At 35.6% G+C, this 20,559-nt stretch overlaps 2 protein-coding genes across 3 annotated transcripts; one reads left to right on the top strand and one right to left on the bottom strand.

Moving 5' to 3' along the window:
* The first annotated feature begins 15,545 nt into the window (after window positions 1-15,545).
* LOC112291362 (uncharacterized) lies at window positions 15,546-17,020 on the top strand. Its single transcript, XM_073538686.2, has one exon. It carries the CDS (start codon window positions 16,072-16,074, stop codon window positions 16,582-16,584), a length of 513 nt encoding a protein of 170 aa, XP_073394787.1. The 5' UTR covers window positions 15,546-16,071; the 3' UTR covers window positions 16,585-17,020.
* A 651-nt stretch (window positions 17,021-17,671) lies between these two features.
* On the bottom strand, window positions 17,672-20,030 carry LOC112291361 (F-box/kelch-repeat protein At1g16250). 2 transcript variants are annotated; one of them, XR_012218908.2, is made up of 4 exons: window positions 19,182-20,030; window positions 18,651-19,085; window positions 18,112-18,478; window positions 17,672-17,870 (listed from the first exon to the last, which is right to left on the bottom strand). XR_012218908.2 is itself a non-coding variant. In XM_024538643.3 (3 exons), the coding sequence occupies exons 1-3, from the start codon at window positions 19,758-19,760 to the stop codon at window positions 18,179-18,181; spliced, it is 1,314 nt and encodes a 437-aa protein (XP_024394411.1). In that variant the 5' UTR covers window positions 19,761-20,030; the 3' UTR covers window positions 17,994-18,178. The 2 variants fall into 2 exon arrangements, 1 of the variants encoding a protein (XP_024394411.1); XM_024538643.3 differs by lacking the exon at window positions 17,672-17,870 and having other exon boundaries at window positions 17,994-18,478.
* Between the last annotated feature and the right edge of the window lie 529 nt (window positions 20,031-20,559).

Raw genomic sequence — 20,559 nt, 5'->3', positions numbered from 1 at the left:
CGAGAAGATGCAACTCCGACTTTGGTTATTCCAAAGCAGTATGAAGAATTCAAAGATGTCTTTGAAAAGAAGAATGCTGATATGCTGCCAGAGCATCGACTCTATGACTGTGCCATTGAATTGCAAGAAAGAGCACAACCACCTTTTGGACTAATCTACAATTTATCGCAGACGGAGTTGACTGAGTTGCGGAAGTACATTGACGAGAATTTAGCCAAGAACTTCATCCATCATTCAAAGTCGCCAGCTGGGGCACCAATCTTATTTGTGAAGAAGAAGGATGGCTCACTACGGATGTGCGTGGACTATCGAGGTCTCAACAAGGTGACAAAAAAGAATCACTACCCACTGCCTTTGATCTCTGGTCTTCTAGAACAACTTAGGCATGCAAGGATCTTTACAAAGATTGACCTAAGGGGAACTTACAACCTTGTGCGAATCAAGGAAGGAGATGAATGGAAGACAGCGTTCCGAACAAGGTATGGCCATTTTGAATACAATGTCATGCCATTTGGTCTTACTAATGCTCCAGCGGTCTTTCAACACATGATGAATGACATCTTTCGAGAGCATCTAGACGATTTTGTTGTCATCTATCTAGATGATATTTTGATATTTTCTAAGAACGAGGAAGAACATGAGAAGCACATTCGTCTGGTACTCAAAAAACTACATGAGCGAGGATTCTATGCCAAATTGGAGAAGTGCTTATTTCACCAAACTGAGATGGAGTTTTTGGGATTCATCGCGACTACGGAAGGCTTGAAGATGGATCCAAAGAAGGTGGAAGCAATCATGTCTTGAGAAGTTCCAAAGACGGTTAGGGACATACAATATTTTCTTGGATTTGCTAACTACTATCGGATCTTCATCAAGAATTATTCTCAAGTTGCTACCCCCCTCACTCGGTTAACGTGCAAGGACAAGCTCGAATGGGGACCTATCGCAGAAAAAGCATTTCAAGATTTGAAGATGGTATTTACTACAGCTCCAATCTTGGTACATCCGTACTTTACAAAGGCCTTTTATTTGGAGACAGATGCTTCGGATTTTGCTTTGGGAGCTGTACTTTCACAGATGGGCGTAGATGAGAAGCTCCATCCAGTTGCGTTCTATTCTCGAAAATTCTCTGCTATTGAGATCAACTATGAGATCCACGATAAGGAACTCCTTGCTATAGTAGATTCTTTCCAAGAGTGGCGCCACTTTCTCAAAGGATCTGCACATCCAGTGACCGTATATACGGATCACAAGAATTTGGAGTATTTTATGTCGGCTCGGGTTTTGAATCGGCGTCAAGCTCGGTGGAATATGTCGCTATCCAGGTTTGACTTTGTTATTACTTATCGGCCTGGGAAGCAACAAGGGTTGTCCGATGCATTATCAAGGAGATCATATCTCGCGCCAAAGGCTGGAGATGCAGCATTTGATCAACAGTGCACGACATTGTTGAAGCCAGAGAAATTTCGGCTCAACGTAGCTATTGTACCAATTGATGCTGACTTCCTCGACCAGGTACGGGCCGCAACCATTGAAGATTCTCTAGCCCTTAATATCAAGCAACATGCTAGTGATGATAAATTCAAGATGGAAGGAGATCTAGTATATTTCAAAGAGCAGTTGTATATCCCAAAAGGGCCAACACGACTCCGAGTTCTTCAATCTCGTCATGACTTTCCAGCTGTGGGACATTTTGGATTCAATAAGACCTTGGAACTTATTTCTCGTGATTTTTGGTGGCCTCAAATGTGGAAGGATGTGAAAGATTTTGTTGTATCTTGTGACATTTGTTCAAGATCCAAAAATCCTCGACATCGGCCTTATGGACTTCTACAGCCATTACCTATTCCGCGCCGACCATGGTCTTCGGTTTCCATGGACTTTATTACGGATCTACCACCATCGAATTCATTTGACAGCATTTTTGTTGTCGTAGACCGGCTTACAAAGATGGCACATTTTGTCCCTTGCAAGAAGACATCGTCAAGCGAAGACACAGCAAGACTCTTTCTTGATAATGTGTATCGATATCATGGTCTACCAGATGATATCGTATCGGATCGAGGAACCCAGTTTGTGTCAAAGTTTTGGAAATCTCTTTTTGAAATATTGAAGGTGGATATCAACCTTTCTTCGGCATTTCATCCTCAAACGGACGGCCAAACAGAACGGGTGAATCAAGTTTTAGAGCAATATTTACGTTGCACCATCAACTATCAACAAGATGATTGGACAGCATATCTACCGCTAGCCGAGTTCGCATATAACAACACGCTTCATGCGTCAACTCAACAAACGCCATTCTTTTCCAATTATGGATACCATCCGAAGCTTGACTTATGGAGTTCGTCAACGATTAACAATCCGGCAGCTCAAGGATTGATGAAGGAGCTTTCGCAGCTTCAAACTACATTGAAGCTTCAATTGCAAACTGCCCAAGAAACTTACAAGGCGTCCGCGGACAAATTTCGGAATCAGGCACCTAAATTCACGATTGGAGACAAAGTTTGGCTGCTTCGACGAAATATTAAGACCAAGCGGTCATGTGACAAATTGGACTATCGGAGATTGGGACCATTTGATATCTAGAAGCAGATCAATCTTGTAGTGTATCGTCTGGAGTTACCAGCTACTATGAAGGTACATCTTGTCTTTCATGTTTCTTTGTTGGAGCCTTATCGAGAATCGTCTTTTCCTGGAAGAGTACAATGTCCACCACCTAGCATAGAAATAGAGAACCACGAAGAATACGAGGTGGAAAAGGTCCTGAATTCATAGCAAAGACGGGATAAATTAGAATATTTTGTGCATTGGAGCGGTTACGATATTAATGAACGAACATGGGAGCCGGCCGAAAATCTCGTGAATGTGCCACAAAAGGTACAGGAGTTTCATCGACGATATCCTGAGAAACCCAAGCCGGTTCGACGATAGCTTCTTACTGAAGCTTGCTCATCTAGAAAACAGAAAAGAAGAAAGAGCACCACCAAAATCCATAGTTGATGTAGTCATTCTCTCCAAGATAGCGTAGAACTTTGTTAATAGCCCAAGTTTGTTCTTATTGTTTTAACCTTTGAATATGGATAGCCAAGATACTACACTTGTCATGTCATCTCAAGCAACTAGCTCACGAAGACGACCGCGAGATGAAGAACTGCCTGCACCACGACGACGTCGAAGGATTCCAAGCAACAGATCGCTGGTGATTGTATTTGAGGTCGAGCCTGCCTACAATGGTCAGCCAGAAGGAGTGTTTGCAGGACAATTTCACAATGAAGACATGGAGGTTCATGCTTGGTCAGAAGTTGAAGGCGTGGGCCACTACCGTTGGCTTCAAGGACCATTGAATCACTTGCCTCGTGAACAACAATTGGAGTTCATAGCAAAGGTTATGCGACAGATCTTCATTTTCTTGCGTTGGTATTGACTGACGATAACATTGCTTCTCGGAGACCTCGAAGCTAAAGGAGGAGGTGATATTAGGGACATAGTCCTTAGACCTTTCTAGAGACAAGTTTCTAGAACCTTCTAGAAAGAAGTCTTTAGAAACTTCCAAAAGATTCCTTGAATATTCTCTTAGAATATTCTTCAAAGATTTCTTAAATGTTCTTTGAAGATTCCCTAAAGATTCTCTTAGAAGGCTCTAGAAGATTCTTAGAATATTCTAGTAGATTCTAGGAAGTTACTTGAGAAGCTTCCTAGCTCTTGGGTAGTTGCTCGAGAAGCTTCATAGTTCTTGGGAAGCTTCTTGATGCGCTTCCTTAGAACCATAGGCTAGTAGTATATATAGGAGTCAAGGCTAAAGAGTTCTTCAGTCTCCACAATGCATCTCTTGAAGCTCTAGTTCAATTCTCCTGGCGTTACTCTTGTACTCATCTGATAATCTAGTTCTTGTCATTTCTTCTTGAACTTCTTGTTTAGATTTCTTGTTTGTATTTTTGGTCCGTGACAATAAGAGGCTTATTGACAGGGATGAAAGCAAGGCATTGTTGGATGAAGGCAAGGAATGGAAAACTTCATTCCTATTAGTCGAAGGCTATGCCCAATGGGCTTCAAGGAGGCTGCTCGAGGCCTTATTAGAGATTAGGGTTTCTCTTTCGAAGTCATTTGAGCTTTCAAGGCTAGGATCAGTAAGTTCAGGATTGTGGATATAATTTGAGTGAAGAGTTTGTATGATTTCGAGTTTTTGTGAAGGAGATATAGGTATTCAAAGTTAAGGTGTCTAATTTGTACCTATTGTTACTCTGTGAAGCATAACATATGCGTACGGAGAGCAATAAAAGATTGGCGACTTAAGTTGGAGAGAAAACTTTCTTTGCTATATTTTATATATATTTTTTGATGAATTTTAAGTCTAGATGAAGGAGTTATAGGGCATTGAAGACAGCACATGTAATTCAAAGGTAGTAAGTAAGTCATTTTGTTGATAGTAATGGTTGGAGCCATATCTTAAGTTTTTCGACGAATTTTTAGCTCAAAATTTCCATAAGTCTGAGTTATTAAGTTTAAAAGCTATAAATCAAAGTTTCATGGTATTTGAATACTTATTTTGTGAGATATAAAGAAATTAGCATACAGGTGTATATAAGCTAGGATTTAAAGCTATTGTTAGGATTTTGGTGATATCTCAAGATCCGTAATGAATTTGTAGTTGAAGTTTTTTGTGGTAGTTTTTGAAAGTATATCAATACTTCATGTCAAATTTAGGATTTTTTGGACGGTCCGATCGTGAAATATAAGCTGTTGAAGTTTGAAAAACATCTCTCATGAGGATATATAAGGTTTTAAGATACTTTATCATATATTTAGTTTTTTTCTTAGTACTTAGGCTTATGTTTTGATATAATTGCCTAAAAAGGAATATTATATATGTATAAACTTGGTACTTTTATATCTTAGATTTAATTGAGTATTTAATGGCAACCAAAAGCCTAACGCTTTTTTAAGGCAAACTCTCTCTATCCTGACAACGGATCTTCGACTTTCATATTTATATGATTCCATATTTGTAATCATATATCACTTCACTAAAATGGTACATTTTGTACCATGTACAAAATCTATTTCAAGTGAAGAAACAGCTAAGCTTTTTATCAACAATATCTATTACTATCATGGATTACCAAAGGATATTATATTGAATAGGAGGACTCAATTTGTATCAAGATTTTAAAAAATCTTATTCAAGATTCTAAAGGTAGATATAAAGCTTTCTTTGGCATTTCATCTTCAAAGTGATAGACAAAAAAAATAGATGAATCAAACTTTAGAACAGTATTTAAGGTGTACTATCAATTATCATCAAGATGATTGGAAAATTCTTTTGCCATTGGCAAAGTTTGTATATATTAATTTAGTACATTCTTCTATTCAACAAACATCTTTTTTTACTAATTATGATTATCATTCACAACTTGATACTTTTGACTTTTGAAAAGTTGATAATTTTGCGACAAAAGATTTAGCAAATTATATATGAGAGTTACATGCAACAATGAAGATACAATTAAAAGAAGCTCAAGGATGGCAAAAGTCCAACCCAGATGCCTGTTGCAAGGAGCAACTACAATTCAACATAAGTGACAAGGTATGGTTACTTCATCATAATATCAAGATTACTCCTTCTTATGATAAGTTGGACTATTGTAAGTTGGGACCTTTTTCTATTTGTGAACAAATCAATCTTCTTGCTTATCGATTACATCTATCGGAGTCTATAAAAATCCATTCTGTAATTCACTTGTCTTTTTTTGAATCATATAAGACAGTGAATATTTTGGAAAGAAGACAAATGCCACCTCCTCCTATAGAAGTAAATAATAATCAAGAATTCAAGGTAGGAGTCTTAGATTCAAAGTGGCGCCAAAATAGATTGGAATATCTCATTCATTAGTATGGATATGATATTAATAAATGCTCATGAGAGCCATCAAAAAATCTTACAAATGCAATAAAGAAAGTTGAAGCTTTTCATTAATAAAATTCATCAAAATTAAGATGAAGAATAACAAATCTTTGCTATAAAAGAAACAAGGTCAAAGGAAAATAATATTCTACCTTATATCTTTCTTTGTAGCTTATGTATATTTGTTATGCTAAGGAGATGGAGAATCAATGACCATCACATTCAACTCAAGAGCTTTCATTTGCAGACTTACTATATGAGACATTGTAATTGTCACAACCTTCAAGACGACAAAATCAAGTTGAAGATCTTCAAAAATGACATGTCCTTCCTTGAATAGATGGCGAGATACAACGTGTTTGATATCATGACCTTGTAAGCGACTCCTACTATTTGGTGATTTTATTAGAGGTACGAACAATTTGTGATGGTGTTCCAAATGTTTTATTAGAAGGAATTTACAAAGGCCTCAACAACATTGAAATAATAGGGTGGTCTTCTCGTCCTCGTAGGAGACATTATCGATGATTGAGAGGACCTAACAACCATCTTCAAAGAGAACAAAGATCAAAGTATGTGACAAATATAATTCACCACATCTTGGATTTTTTGAATATATGAAGACTACTCTTTAAAGAATTCATATCTAGAAAAGGGGGTAATATCACAAATATATATATTTATCTCAATAATTACTTATATGATTAGGTAGAAGTAGGTAAATTTAGATTAATTTCATAAAGTCTTTTAGTGTAGCTTTTTAAAAGCTTCATAGACACAATTTTGACTTTAGATGTATTTATAGGTTGGAAACTTAGCCAACAAGTTAACCACATTTTTGTAGCTTGTGGAACAAGTTAACTCCATATAGTAGCTTGTGGAACAAGTTAACTCCATATAGTAGCTTGTGGAACAAGTTAACTCCATATAGTAGCTTGTGGAACAAGTTAACTCCATATAGTAGCTTGTGGAACAAGTTAACTTTCCTTAGTAGCTTATAGAATAAGCTAACCATGTGGCGCATACATAGATAACTTACCTTGCAAGTTAAGATACGTGGCAAGCAAAGTCAACATGTTTTGGAGGTCCTACATGCCATCACCACAAGCTCTTAATTAAGAGTATATATGGAGGCAAGAGTCAAGCCTTCTTCATTCTTATCAACATCGTTTTAGTCCTTAGTCTTATTTCAAGACTTTCTAATTTTTTTATTTTTAATAATAGCTATTCTAATTAATATTACATTATATTTTGAATGACTTTCTAGTTCTCTTCAGTGATACAATAGTATATCAAGGATTCTCTTTCTTTGAGATTCATATCCCTGATACTAAGATTAACCAATTGTTTGTTGAATCTTACTATTATCCTAGTCGAGAGCTAATTTTTTGACAAAGAGCTCAATAGATTGGCCTCTATTCCTTGTCTTTTCAACCATTCTTAAAAGAACAATATCAATTGAGAAGATATGGGCTAAAAATATTATTTGAATCTTGTTAATAAGAGACTCAATAAATAGAGAATATTCTTCCAATTATAATTTAGTAATGAATTAAACGACTTGCATAATGTTACTAATGGCAATCAAAGAATGATTATCATTTGAATTGAATCTTGTCAATATACTTTGGTTAAAATTGATATTTGGTCTATCTCTCTTGAAATTATTTCATATCTATTGTAGAGAAAATATTATCTCAATCATGCCTCTATATGTTGTATGGGTGTGGATACAGCGTGAATTATAGCTGCATTATTAAGTACTATAATATATTGTTGTTGACTTATTATCAAGTCCATATTTATATTGCCTTTGAGATTGTGCATTTTTTTTCCTCTTAAATGACAAACAAAGATGAATTATCCATTGATCATCTTGTTTGATCAATATTATTATCTTATTTATTAAATATTTGATAATGTTGTATTATCGGCTATATCTTCTTTTAATAATGACTTGATAGATGGCCTTTAATGATAATATAGTTGTAATTGAAGATTGGCCTTTGATAGGTGGAAAGGCATTATTAGGTAGGACCTAAGTTGGTCATGGCATGTTGTGACGTATTTTTTCCTATACATACTATTCATTTAGTATCTTTAAGATTTTATTTATATTGAAAATTTTACTAATATTAGATGATAAATCCCATCTACGTAGCTTTAATCTTATCTACCATTATGCCTAATTCACACTTTTGACTTAACATCTCTTTATTATAAGCTCAAGTTGAGGTCAGTTGTTCAATTGGTGGTTACTTCTCTTTCAATTGAAGGAATTTTTAGAACTCATAAAAAAACGTGACATATTAATCAAGTAGATTACCAATTCATTGCTGATTTTTTTTTATTACTATGCTTATGATCAATTATGAAATTTGAATCTCTATTCCTATTGTTATTACTGTTGTTGAATGAGGAAGGCAGTTTAGTTTTGCATTGATATCTCCTACTACTATTGACAATAATCTCATTTGCCTTACATCTTATAAAACATAGTACTCTTTCACTAAGTCAATTGTTAAAAGGTAATATCTACAAAAAATCAAAAGATTGTTATAAACAATTTTTATGAATATTGTATCTCCTATTATTTGATTCACTGAGTCTAATGTAAAATTGAACAATACTTTGATCTTTAATATAATATAATTTTTTTACATTCTCATGATATTTACTTACAATTTTTCCTAAGCTTTGGGCCAATTCCTACAAGCTATTTCAAAACTTACTAATTAGTGATTTTAATATAATCTACATAAGTATTTTCATGCCTTTGAATTGGGCAAGATTGAATCCTAGCATCCATAATTAGAATATGTATGTACCTTACTTTAAAATATGGCATGTATGCATTAGCAACTTTTATGTAACTACTTAATCTTTTTAGATAACCCAAAAAAATCAAATCTTAAATCTTGTTCTAGCTGAGATTCTTTTGTTACCACTTTTATTATATTAAATAGCTATTTTTAAATTATTTTAGGAAGTTATTTGTTCCTACAAAGTATCCAATTACTACTCTCTTTTAGAAATAATCTATCACTTTTTGGATTTTTTTCTTTATTTAATGTTATTAGTACATCTTTTTTTGATACCAAGAATACATGACTATTTTGAAATAGTCCTTCAAGAAGAATCTCACTTTACAAAACTTTTATTGAGTAGACAGTTGCATGAATTTCTATCTGAGAAGCAATGGCTACTAATTTAGATTCCATTCTTTCTTTCTTCTATATACATTTTGTTTGTTGTTGCTTATATGATATTAAAGGTAATATTAGTATATTTTTATATAGGATGATTTTTTATCTGGAAATATATTAGGTATCTAGCTATAAAAAAATTAATTTTAACTTATTCACCAAACTTTAATAATTATTTTATTCTTATTATGGAAGATAAATAAATGTAGTAATATAAAAAGATATTCTAATAATAATAATCTATTAAATTTAAGAAGGTTTATATACAAGGCTTTCTAAAGCATCTAAAAATATTTTATCATTCTTTGCTATATCAAATCATAACTAATTATTTATTAATAAGTTAGATTTTTTATAAGTTCAAAGAAAATCCATAATCTCATTAAAAAAAATCCATATTTATATCATGATTTGTTTGTAGCTTTATATCTCTATTTTTAATATTTATATTAAGTCTTAGCTCCTAAAATTCCTTCATTTTGCATAAAATACTCAAATTGTTGCAAAATCCTTTCAAAATATTTTTCTCCTACAAAGGATTTTTTTCCTCAAACTTTAGAATATCATATCTCTTTATTCAATTATTTAATTATTCTCAAATTTCTGTATAATATAGTATTTATCCTTAAGCTTTATCAAAAAAAAAAAAAAAAAAAAAAAAAAAAAAAATCATAAATCTATTACAAATCATTTGACATCTTACAAACCTTAGCAGGTGCTCTAAATCCTAATTTACAAGTACCTGAATACTATTTTTTTACATTTTAAAATCTCAAAATCCAAATGCCTTATCAATTTTATTTTTTTTATATCTATAAACTCAAAACCTCAATTTAAAAGCATTATCTTCAAGTAATCATTGCTCCTCTAAATCAACTCTAAACTCTTTTTTTTTGTATGCAAAATATAGTCTTTTAAACCAACTTTCAAATTGCATAATCCGTTCCTCAAAAGCCCTTCATATGCATGTGCTATACTCCAAAGAGTAACAGTTGATACAAAACTGACATCTTAACTTTGAGCACATATATCTTCTTTACAAAAACTCCAAATCACACAAAAATTTTACCGAATCAATATCCAAAATCTTAAACTTCATGATTTCAACCTTTGATATTCAAATGGCCTTAAAAAAATAATCCTAATTCCTAATAAGGCCTTAGGCAGCCTCCTTGAGGTCCATTGGATATGACTTTTGGCTAATAAAATAGAAATTTTCATCATCTATGTCCATTCATCCATATGGTTGGCCTATCTATTCTTTTTTATACAAAAATCCTTCATTGATCCTTTTATTAATAAATTTTATATATTATGTACCCTAAATATAAAATAAAAAAATAAAATAAGATTTTAAGAGTCATCAATATCAAATAAAAGTGACTCTAAATATATAAAAACTACTATCAACAAAAAATCAAGCTCAATAACAATCCTTTTAAAGTAGCTATTTCAAAGTAATAATCTAATCACATTTTATAATCAATTAAAATTTAATAACATTACTTTCACTACATTATATAATAAATTATATATATATATATATATATATATATATATATATTATTTTTACATAGTAGTTGAACTAAAACATGATAATACATATTAATCTCATTTTCACTACCATTGTGTATGAAGACAAATTTGCCTTGATTCTACCTATTTAATCTATTCTTCCTTTATAAGCTTGATTTGAATCATTCATTGATCATGGACATACATACTCTCTTATCCTAATTAGAACAAAATCTTAAACTCTGGATAGAAGTCTCACTTTAAGTTAATACCTTCCATATATTGTTGCATATCAAAAGTTATTTGTGTTCTTACATAATTATATAGGAGACTTGAAGATTGAATGAAATATATTAACTTGAATTTGATGTGTGTTGCCACACATGCTCCCAAAGATGCTCATGCTTTTATATTAGAATTAATAAAACCACCATCAAGTCTCCTTTAAGCTAGCTACAAATTGCTATTAAGTTATGGAGATTGAAATTTTGATGAAAGAGACCATAGCAATGTACATTGGTCATTGTGCAATCCTTGTTTTTTACATGTATTATAATACAAGATAGAATATCTTTTCTTTAGTAATTTATTTTCTAGAAATTTTTCTCAATTTTAATGTGCTTTGAATTGCATTTGTAGTATTGTGCCTAATTTGCACATCATTGTTCATTTGTACGAAAAAGAAATTTGTTCATTTCTTTTTCGTACAAATGAACAATGATTTCATTACATGGATAAATAATACAATCACTCAATTATATACAACTTGAGGTGAATGACAAAGTTAGGAATTAGTGATGATTAGTAGTAATTAGCTATTGGTTAGTAATGTGTGTCAATCTAATAAAATCAACAAATAGTTTATTAACTAGGTCCAAGTTTATTCATGTATGCAGTAACTGGAGAATAAAGCCCTTATGGAGCCATGTAAGAATTCATTGATAATGACTTGCCCCTCATGTTGTGAAGACCCTAATACTACATCACTTATTATAGAAATTATTCTCAAGTTTCCTTTCCACAATTGGCAAATGTTAGTCTTGAGTTTTTATTATCTCCCATTTAATACGTGAGTAATCAAAGAGACCTAATCATATCCGTTGGAAGAGTTCATCTAAGTGCCAATGAATTTGGTTAAAGGATGTGTCATTTTGTTTTCGCCCAAGGATCCAATGGACAACAGTTCTAAGTGCCATCCATGCTTGACTAATCTGCCAAAACTTCCTAGAGATGTGGTTTGAGAAAATTTTATGTTTCCATGTTAACATTGGTCATGGTCCTTGTCCTTCCAACCAAATGAGAGGCATTCATTATGTGGATGCCCCATTGCCATGCACTTCGTGCTGAGGGGCACTCCCAAAACCTATGTAGGAAGGACTCTTAGGATTGCCTGGGGCACACAGGACACTTTGTATCAATTGTTATGCTAGTTCAGCCCCTCCATAGGTTGACTGGATTGTAGATGGGATTAAAAGTGTAGTTACTAATACCTATCTCACAATTTTATTCCCCGTGTAGGAAAAAAATGTGTTTTAAATGTCTCTTAAAGTACTATGTCTGCACTCCGATCAGGAACTCCCCAGCCATTTTGTCCGTACTCGGATCATAACCTAGTACACAGTCCGTAGAAACTGAGAGCGCGAAACGAAATTACTGGTGCACAGAGGAAATCCACACTCTCCCTCTTCCCGCGGCCCAGTTCCCAGACCATGGTGGTATCGCTTGGCCCGATTTCGACCGCAGCTAGACCACTTTTGGTCTGTATCGGGAAGACGCACAATTCGTCCTCTCTTCTTCTTCTTTAAATAGAAATATAATACAACGAAATGTGTTGTAATACCGTCTCATCTGAGCACATGGCAAAAACTGCGGCACCGTCTCCCTGGTGTCGAGGCGCGTCATTTAAGGACTTTGAGGGTACGTGCATTCCTCGCCTTGTGCCAACGCAGACCAACACAACCGAAGTGGATTTTCACCTGCCGCATGGCGCTGAAATAGCAACCCAGATCCATTTGTTTTGCGTGGTGGAGGTGACCATTAATGGGTTCTCGAAGCGGTCGCCGCGAGGCTGATCCTCGTTTGCCCATCTCTCGCCATACAAACGATGCACTGTGGAAAGCTTTCTTCGAAGCTGCCTTGTATAGTTTCATCTACATAATATCATTTATCCGCATGGCCCCTCTGACATTTATATCTAACATGCATCTAAATGAGGGTGATAGCCTGGCAGGACCTGGTTGGATTCCTAATTGTAACGTGTTTCAACTGCAATAGAAGTATCTTCTATTTGTATCTGAAAATAAGAGTAGTAAATCAAATTGATTCTCATTGCAGTTATTGGTAGCAAACAAACAAAACAAAAGGAACGATATCAGATAAAGTTACAGTACACCATCTGGTCATCCATGGACGAAAATATGTGGATGGAAACATGCACGAAGAACTCCTGCCACGCTGTGATTAAAGTGTGGTCCTCCTGGACCTCGTGGTTATCTGACATGGACAACGCGTTGACTTGTCTCTAAAGGTCTTGGGGATGGATGTGGACTCTCATTCATCAGCTAAGCGATGCTCTGTGGAGCTTCTCTTCTTCTTCCTGGCCAAGTCTTGGAAGGGTCTTGGAATAGACCGGGTCTTGAGACCTGGTCTTGAAATTCCCTGATTATTACGTCCAGGTTTTTTCCTGGACCAGTCTCGAAATGGTTCCTGATCATCATGGGAACGTGAGAACGTGGGCCCCTTGTGGGAATGAAACACAAATGCTCTAGCGTTGACACAACCTTCAAAGGAAAGCCCTAATTTAGCTCACAACTGTGCATGTATTTCAAGAAAAGGATGAGGTATTCGTCTTATTTTGACCGGATATTCTTTGCATACTAGAGCTATTCAAGGCTATTTGCACAGCCATTTTCTTGCTTTATACAGCTTATAAACTAATGAAGAGCATGCAAGTGTGTGTTTGGCGATGGTATATATATATATATATATGAAATGCGAATATATTTTTAGTATGCAATAATTTTTCTTAGTCATCTTGCCTGAATAAGAAAATGCTTGTAAGTTAATAAATATCCTCGTCTAGTTTTACATCTCTCAAAAAACGAATGAAAATTAAAATGAAACTAAAGCTCTAAACTTAACCCATACAAAATTTAATGATAAGAAAGGTAAAACAAAAATACATCACTGCATTATGTAATAATTCAATTTTTTTTATTTTTTTATTTTTTTTGCATATATTTTTACAACGGCACATAATGCAATATATTTCAGAAATAAACTCAACAATGAAGACATTAAATATTTTTGTATAAAATCATCTTTGTATATGTGTATGTATGTATAAGTTTTCTGATGTAAATTGAAGATGATTATTACATGTAAGAAAGTTAATATTTTTCAAAATAAAAAAATAAAATAGAAACTCTTAGTTATGTACTTTTATAGAATTCTTTAATGTGTCTTTATAAATGAACATCTTATTTTCACATTTAATGTTATCTTTGTATTTGTGTATGTATGTATAAAAACATTTAAAAGAAACTATTACATTTTTTTAGATAATAATAGGAATAAAAAATGAATGAAATATGTTCTTGTAAAAACTTTAATCACTTACTTTTGAATCAATTCATTATCAAAACCACCACAATCAATAATTTTTGCAAATTATTCCTAGTATTATGGGATGCATTCTGGTATGCAATGATAAAGTTATGTTGCGAAATTCCGAGTTGCTTCAAATATACTACGTTGGAGGTTTTACTTTTAAATAGACGTTCCACAGTTATGGATATATCACTTCATTCCTTGATTGTTCTTGACTAGAATTGTGTACAGTAGTACATAACATAGTTAGAGTAAAACTAAGAATTTGATATCATCCCGCACATGCTTTCAGGACAAATATCTTAGTTGTATGTTCTTCTCCAATAAATTATTAAATAAAACTATTTACTGTAAAAAATATTTGATGAAAATGGGACACGTTTAATGACATGTCTAATGTATGGATGTAGATCCAAGTAATACAAAAATCCTATAACTTATAAGAAAATATATTGTTAATTTTTTTTATTTATGATTGAATAATATTTTAGAAATTTTTTTCAGAAAAGTATAGATGATAATTACATAACACCTGTATAAAAAAATATAATTAACAGTTGCTGAAGAAGAATTGAGAACTATTATAATTAGATAGAAATAAACATCTATTGAATCTTAGGATATTTCATGGAAGGACTTTTAATATTTTTGACAACAAAATAGGTGTTTTGTACTACTGTATACAAGTCTATTCAAGGACATATTTATTCTATTAGTCAAAATTATACATACAGATTTTTTGTAATACCTATTTGGATAAAATTCACATTTTAAAATCGGATATATATATATATATATATATATATATATACACATATATGTTTGATAAATATTTATTTAAGAATTATTTCAAGTATTAAATACATGAATTATACTTCTAACATTTTCCAAGGTAAATATTATGCTTCTTCTTCAGTTCTTTTTAAAGTAAAAATATCGTTTTGTGTATTTATATTCACATTTGCTGGTTGTAAAACTAAAGTATTTTAGAATGTGTATGTGTATTAGGTGTAATGAATTTCTGAATACACATTTTTTCTTTTATTTTATTTTATTTGATAAGTTTTGATGTTATTCTACATATTTAAGTTTTATGATTTAAAATTTCTAAATTTCATTTTTATGGTATGAATGAAATGTGTCTGCGTGATTCTCGGTTGAAATATTTGCATGCTGATTGATCTAGGTATTGTTTATTAAACTATAGAAATATCTTACTCAAACATATTACTAACAAAGCAGCAAGAGTCCCAAGCCAGTTCTCATATACAACATTCAAACATACATGCAGACACTGATACCTATTTTAAAGAAGATAAGTAGAATTATCCATTACGTGGACCCAATTAAAAACTATAATTTTAATCTCCCCCATTCTACCTACATCAACCTCCTCCTTAATCAATAAGAAGTAGGGAGCGATCTATTCGGGAACTGGGTGTTAGAGCAGCATGAATGTCAGAGAGGAATCAACCTGAATCTGTCATAACATTGTATTATATTCTTCAATTCGAGGGGCATGGGGTCTTCAGCAAGAGGTTTTGCGAACTCTGCAGGTGTGAACGGGTCCATGCTTTGTTTCCATGTTGTTCTGGAAGCTTTTGGGTTTCCAGTAGTAATTCCCTTCAAACAGTCTTCGTCGTTTGAAGTCTGGACGCAGTTAGGGTTTGGCGCTCGTTTGCGTAGAGTTCATAGTTTCTAATCCTTGAAGCTGCATGCTCTTCTGTTTGCATCGGCGATGATGGCTGCTTGAGTTTCCATTTTGCTAGGCCGTCATGAGAACCAATATCCTTACCAGGATTTTGTGTACAGTTTAGCGTGGAAGATTTGGGAAAAATGAATTTCAAGAAGGAAAAGTCAGACGCGGCAACAGCTGCTGCGGACAGGGTCAAGGCAGCGGCATTGTGTGTCGCGAAGGGGTTGAGCCGGACGCAAGCAGAGAGGGCTGCCTCTGCCGTGGCGCCGAATGTGAATGAGTTCGGGCAGAAGGAGGAGGGACCGAGTCGGTGGCAGGAGCGAAAGGAAGCGAAGAGGCAAATGTATTTGTTGAGTACAGAGAGGGCGGTGACGTTAGGAGTGAGGAAGGATCCAACGAAGTTAGCGGGAGCGGGGGCAGTTGGAGGTTCCCAGCATTGCCAGAAGTGTTTTCAGATGGGACACTGGACTTACGAGTGTCAAAATGAGAGGGTGTATGTCTCTCGACCGACTCGGACGCAGCAGCTCATGAATCCTAAGTTACGGCCCGAGCTTATGGATCCTGAAGAAATTTTGGCGGGTCTGCACAGATTGCAGCGAGATACTCTGCAAGGAGCCGCGTTTATGAAAGCAGACAAAAGTAAAACGCGTTAAGCAAACGGAGGCTTTTCTGAAAAAGAACAGGAGTGATAATTTTGCATTAACTAATTTTGAAAGCTCCAGGAGTGTTTTTGACTTTGGTTACACCAATTCGGATCGGAAGAGGGGGCGAAAAGATCGCTCCCGAAATCCAACGAGAAGCCTTGGACCAAGTTTTTCATTAAGCAGTGATGATGATCGTGAAAAGCAAAAGCTGGCGAATGCCATGATGCACACGTTTTGTGCGTTTTGAAAACTTGTCCTGTGTGACTTTCACGATTCTTCTTAAAGTTCTGGATTTATAGATTGGTAGATATGATTATGACTGTCGCAGTTCGCACTACGCCTCGTTGATAGAAGATAATTACTTCATAATTGACTACCGTGAAGCGTGAACCTTTGTGTGTGACTGATCGGAACTTAAATCTCACCTCTTTTTAAGTCTTTTCAACACACGGCAGAGAAGACGATCCTGGTGCTGATTACTCATATCGCAGGCTCGGCTGGGATGTAACACACCCCATTACGATGCAACGATTGTCAGTTGTGCCAGCGATTAGTCAACTTGTCGTCAGTTCTAGTATTGAGAAACTGTTCAGTCCACCTACAACTTGGAGGTTTTGCAGCAAATCATTTGAGCACAAGACACTATTTGGTCATGATCTTATGATTTGCGTGGAGGTGAGCGAAAGACTGAGGGCCATCTTCAAGATGAGGTGCATCATGAATGCAAGCTGTGTTTCCGTGATCTCTTTTTGCTAAAGTCTTTCTCCTCAAAGGTTTTATGAATTGGGCTTAAGACTGTTGTACCTGGTGCACCTTCTTTGACACATAACGTTTCAGGGGACTAGGTTTGTAAGAGTACTTGTTTTACGTTCTGGTGGAAGCGTAAACTTTGTTTTGATGTTTCAGGTTGGGTCACAGTTTACTGCTACGTGAGTTAAGTCGTTTATGTAAAATCATTAGAATTGTGCCTCCGATGGTATCTGTTCCTGCCATTCTAACTCAGAACTTTGTTGGGTGGATTGAATCGGCTGGACATTAATATTCTCACTTCCTCCCAAGTTCCAAACGAAATCAAAGAAAAACCATGGTACAGAAGTGTCTGGGAATGTCAATCTTCGAACAATGATACTTCTCTTCTTTGATATGTACAAAAGAAGATGTGCTTATAAATAAAGCTTCAATAGGTGACAAAGTGATACTAAGCCACAGATCTTTTGGACTTAGCGTATCATTATCATTCTGAAGCATTATTCTATGACCAGAAAAAATAAGCTTTACAAAGTTCACGTATGAATCTGTACAGACACACATCATTAATGGTTTAGAACAATATACATCTATCTATTGATTAGCTCAAAATGAAATCAAAACACAATCCAAAAACTTGGTTTAACATATAGAATGAAGACTTTTCGAGATAATGCTTGAATAATCTGCCTCAAGCTGTAATGTTAATAGTAAACCATTTCAATTATGCTTTATAGCATTTTAAAGATAGTATGGTTAACTATTATCTTTATAGCACTTTAATTTTACTTCAATCTTGATAAAAGGTTGTCAGATTCAGCATGGTTTTCTTTAAGTCGCAAAAAAATCACGAGTTTTATGAGGACATGCAGCATATTTCAGATAGGTTCTCCGAATCCAGTTGACAAAGCCTGAAACGACAAGTGATAATTTGATCCCATGTCACTTTGCAAGCATCCAAATCCACGATACCCCGCCATAGTGTGCGTAACCGTGATCCATGGAGAGAAACCAGAGTGTACACTTGAAGAGGTTTTTGAGCAACCTCAAGCACTACAAGATCAAACACTTGACAAGGTGTGAGGTGGATGTAGTCATTTTCTATAAAAAAGCGCACCGTTTCTTGTCTCCACCCCTTGCTCATGCCAACCACATCCTGCCAAAATAATATAAAAAAATAAAAATAAAATCAGCTTCTCTGTGTGTGTATATATATATATATATATATATATATACACACATAAACACACACACACACATATATGTATGTGTACAAATAATCAAGAAATAGAAGATGAAGAATGACGGTGATGGTGGGGGAAGCTCACGAGCAATGTGCCGTGGAGGGTGGTGGAGGTGCAAGATGAGGTGTCGAAGACAACTAGGGCTCCGTCGACGAGATCAAGCATCAAGCGGCCGGAAGCGGAGGTGCAGCACTTGGAGAAGGCGAAGGAGGCAGTGCTCCACTGTCCGGACAAGAGATGGAACACTTGAGCGGAGTACACATCTGGTTCAACCACAACATCAGGGTCAAGGATGTCGTAGCCAAAAGCATAGATCTGGTGGTTGAGTGCGAGCATCCCATTGCAAAAGAACTGAACATCGACCATGTCAGGCAAGCGGTGCCACCGATCGGCACCGACATCGTAAACTTCGGCGGGGCAAGTGTCCCCTGCAACGTAGATATGCTCGCCCTGAGCAGCACATTTTACGTATGCCCGCGAGAAATGCATGCTGGCACATTGTTCCCACCACCAATGGCCCTGTGAAATGCTCCAAATGTCAACATGGATGCGACAAGAAAACAAAACAAAAACAAAACAAAATGAAAGAAAACGCACAGAGACAGAGAGGCTCACCAATCCAACGTTAAGCATGTGCATCTCGGCGCTATCTTTGGCTTTAGTACTGTCAGGAATGCCTCCCATCACATACAGCTTCCCATCGACGCACACGAAACTGCATCTGGACGGAATTTCAGACGGATATCCTGGAATCGGGGGCAACCGATGCCAGGATCCGTCACGCACGTCGCACATTTCGATGGCATATTTTCGCAGAAGGAAGATTTCAGACGGCTCGTCGTCAGAATCGTGGGAGGAGAGCCGAGCGCTGGGTAGCGTGGCCGATCCTCCCTCGCTCTCCTCCTCGTCGTCGTCATGTTCGTGGTGCGCGGGCATGCCCGGCGAGGTGCGGAGGAGTTCGTGGATGAGGAACAATCCCTGGGGTTTGTAGAGCTCTTTGGTGCGAGACTCCAGCAAGCAGGCACTTTCCTCGTCGTCCAGCACTAGTCTCCATGCCTTTGAGATCACGCGCATGCACGGACGCACGTACCACGGCAGCCTCGGCAGAATGCAATGCGCTACCACCGCGTCCGGTAGACCCGGCACCAACCCTGCTGCTCCTCCTCCCTTTCGCCCTTGGCTGGGCATGGCCATGGCCGACTCTCTCTTGCCTTCTACTACTACTCCTACTAATACTATTACTTGTGTCGCACTAATTCATGGCCATCTATCCCTCTCCTCCACAATTCCCCTCTCGCTCTCTCTCTTCCCTTGTTTGCCCTCATTGTGTGGAACATATTCTTTTAATTTGTGTAATTGGAGGTGGGTTTCGTTTATTTATATCTAAGTTACATAAAATGAAGGCCACATTTCCCCCTTTGTTAAATGGTACCAATCATAGTGGATCTGAAATGGTGGTTTATTTGATTATGCATATTATTTTGTGTTGTTGCACAAGGGTGATCTTTCATATGCTAAAAGATGATCATAAAACTGTGCAATGTGTACACCCAACTCCTGTGTGACTCTCCAATGCTCCACATCCCTAGACCCTTGTGTCATTTGAGGTCCTTCATTGGTTCTCATTCTGACCTGTTTTTTGGGTTCTAAACTAAAGGTTGGGTTTTTGTGCATGGTGGCTTGTGGGGATTAACTTTGATGTTGGGGTGGGTGCCTTTCATGTCTCTATTATATTGTGTGATAAACATGTCTTAATATTTCTGGGTATTATTGTTATAATCATTCAAAACAGTACCTATCTAAAATATTATGTACATTAATAAAAATATGTATATTTACGATAATTTAATTGTTATAAAACTTCTGTTTCTTGTTTTTTTTAAAAGTCGTAAAATTGTTGTACTATCCAATTTTGATTACAAAGGATTGTGAGTAAATGAGTGTTTTCTATTTGAAATTTACTCATTTATTTTTTAGGCCAACTGTTCAATGT

This window comes from Physcomitrium patens, chromosome 14, assembly GCF_059467195.1.
Source record: "Physcomitrium patens ecotype Gransden chromosome 14, ASM5946719v1, whole genome shotgun sequence".
Classification (NCBI taxonomy): domain Eukaryota; kingdom Viridiplantae; phylum Streptophyta; class Bryopsida; order Funariales; family Funariaceae; genus Physcomitrium; species Physcomitrium patens.
The sequence above is the reverse complement of the archived record's forward strand: the minus strand, read 5'-3'. Positions and strand labels throughout refer to the sequence as shown.

Coding starts and splice junctions, on each gene's coding strand:
- LOC112291362 (XM_073538686.2), top strand. CDS start 16,072: ATGAATTTCAAGAAGGAAAAGTCAGACGCGGCAACAGCTGCTGCGGAC.
- LOC112291361 (XM_024538643.3), bottom strand. CDS start 19,760: ATGGCCATGCCCAGCCAAGGGCGAAAGGGAGGAGGAGCAGCAGGGTTG. Junction 19,086..19,181: donor ACATGCTTAACGTTGGATTG/GTGAGCCTCTCT, acceptor AGCATTTCACAG/GGCCATTGGTGGTGGGAACA. Junction 18,479..18,650: donor CCCTCCACGGCACATTGCTC/GTGAGCTTCCCC, acceptor TTATTTTGGCAG/GATGTGGTTGGCATGAGCAA.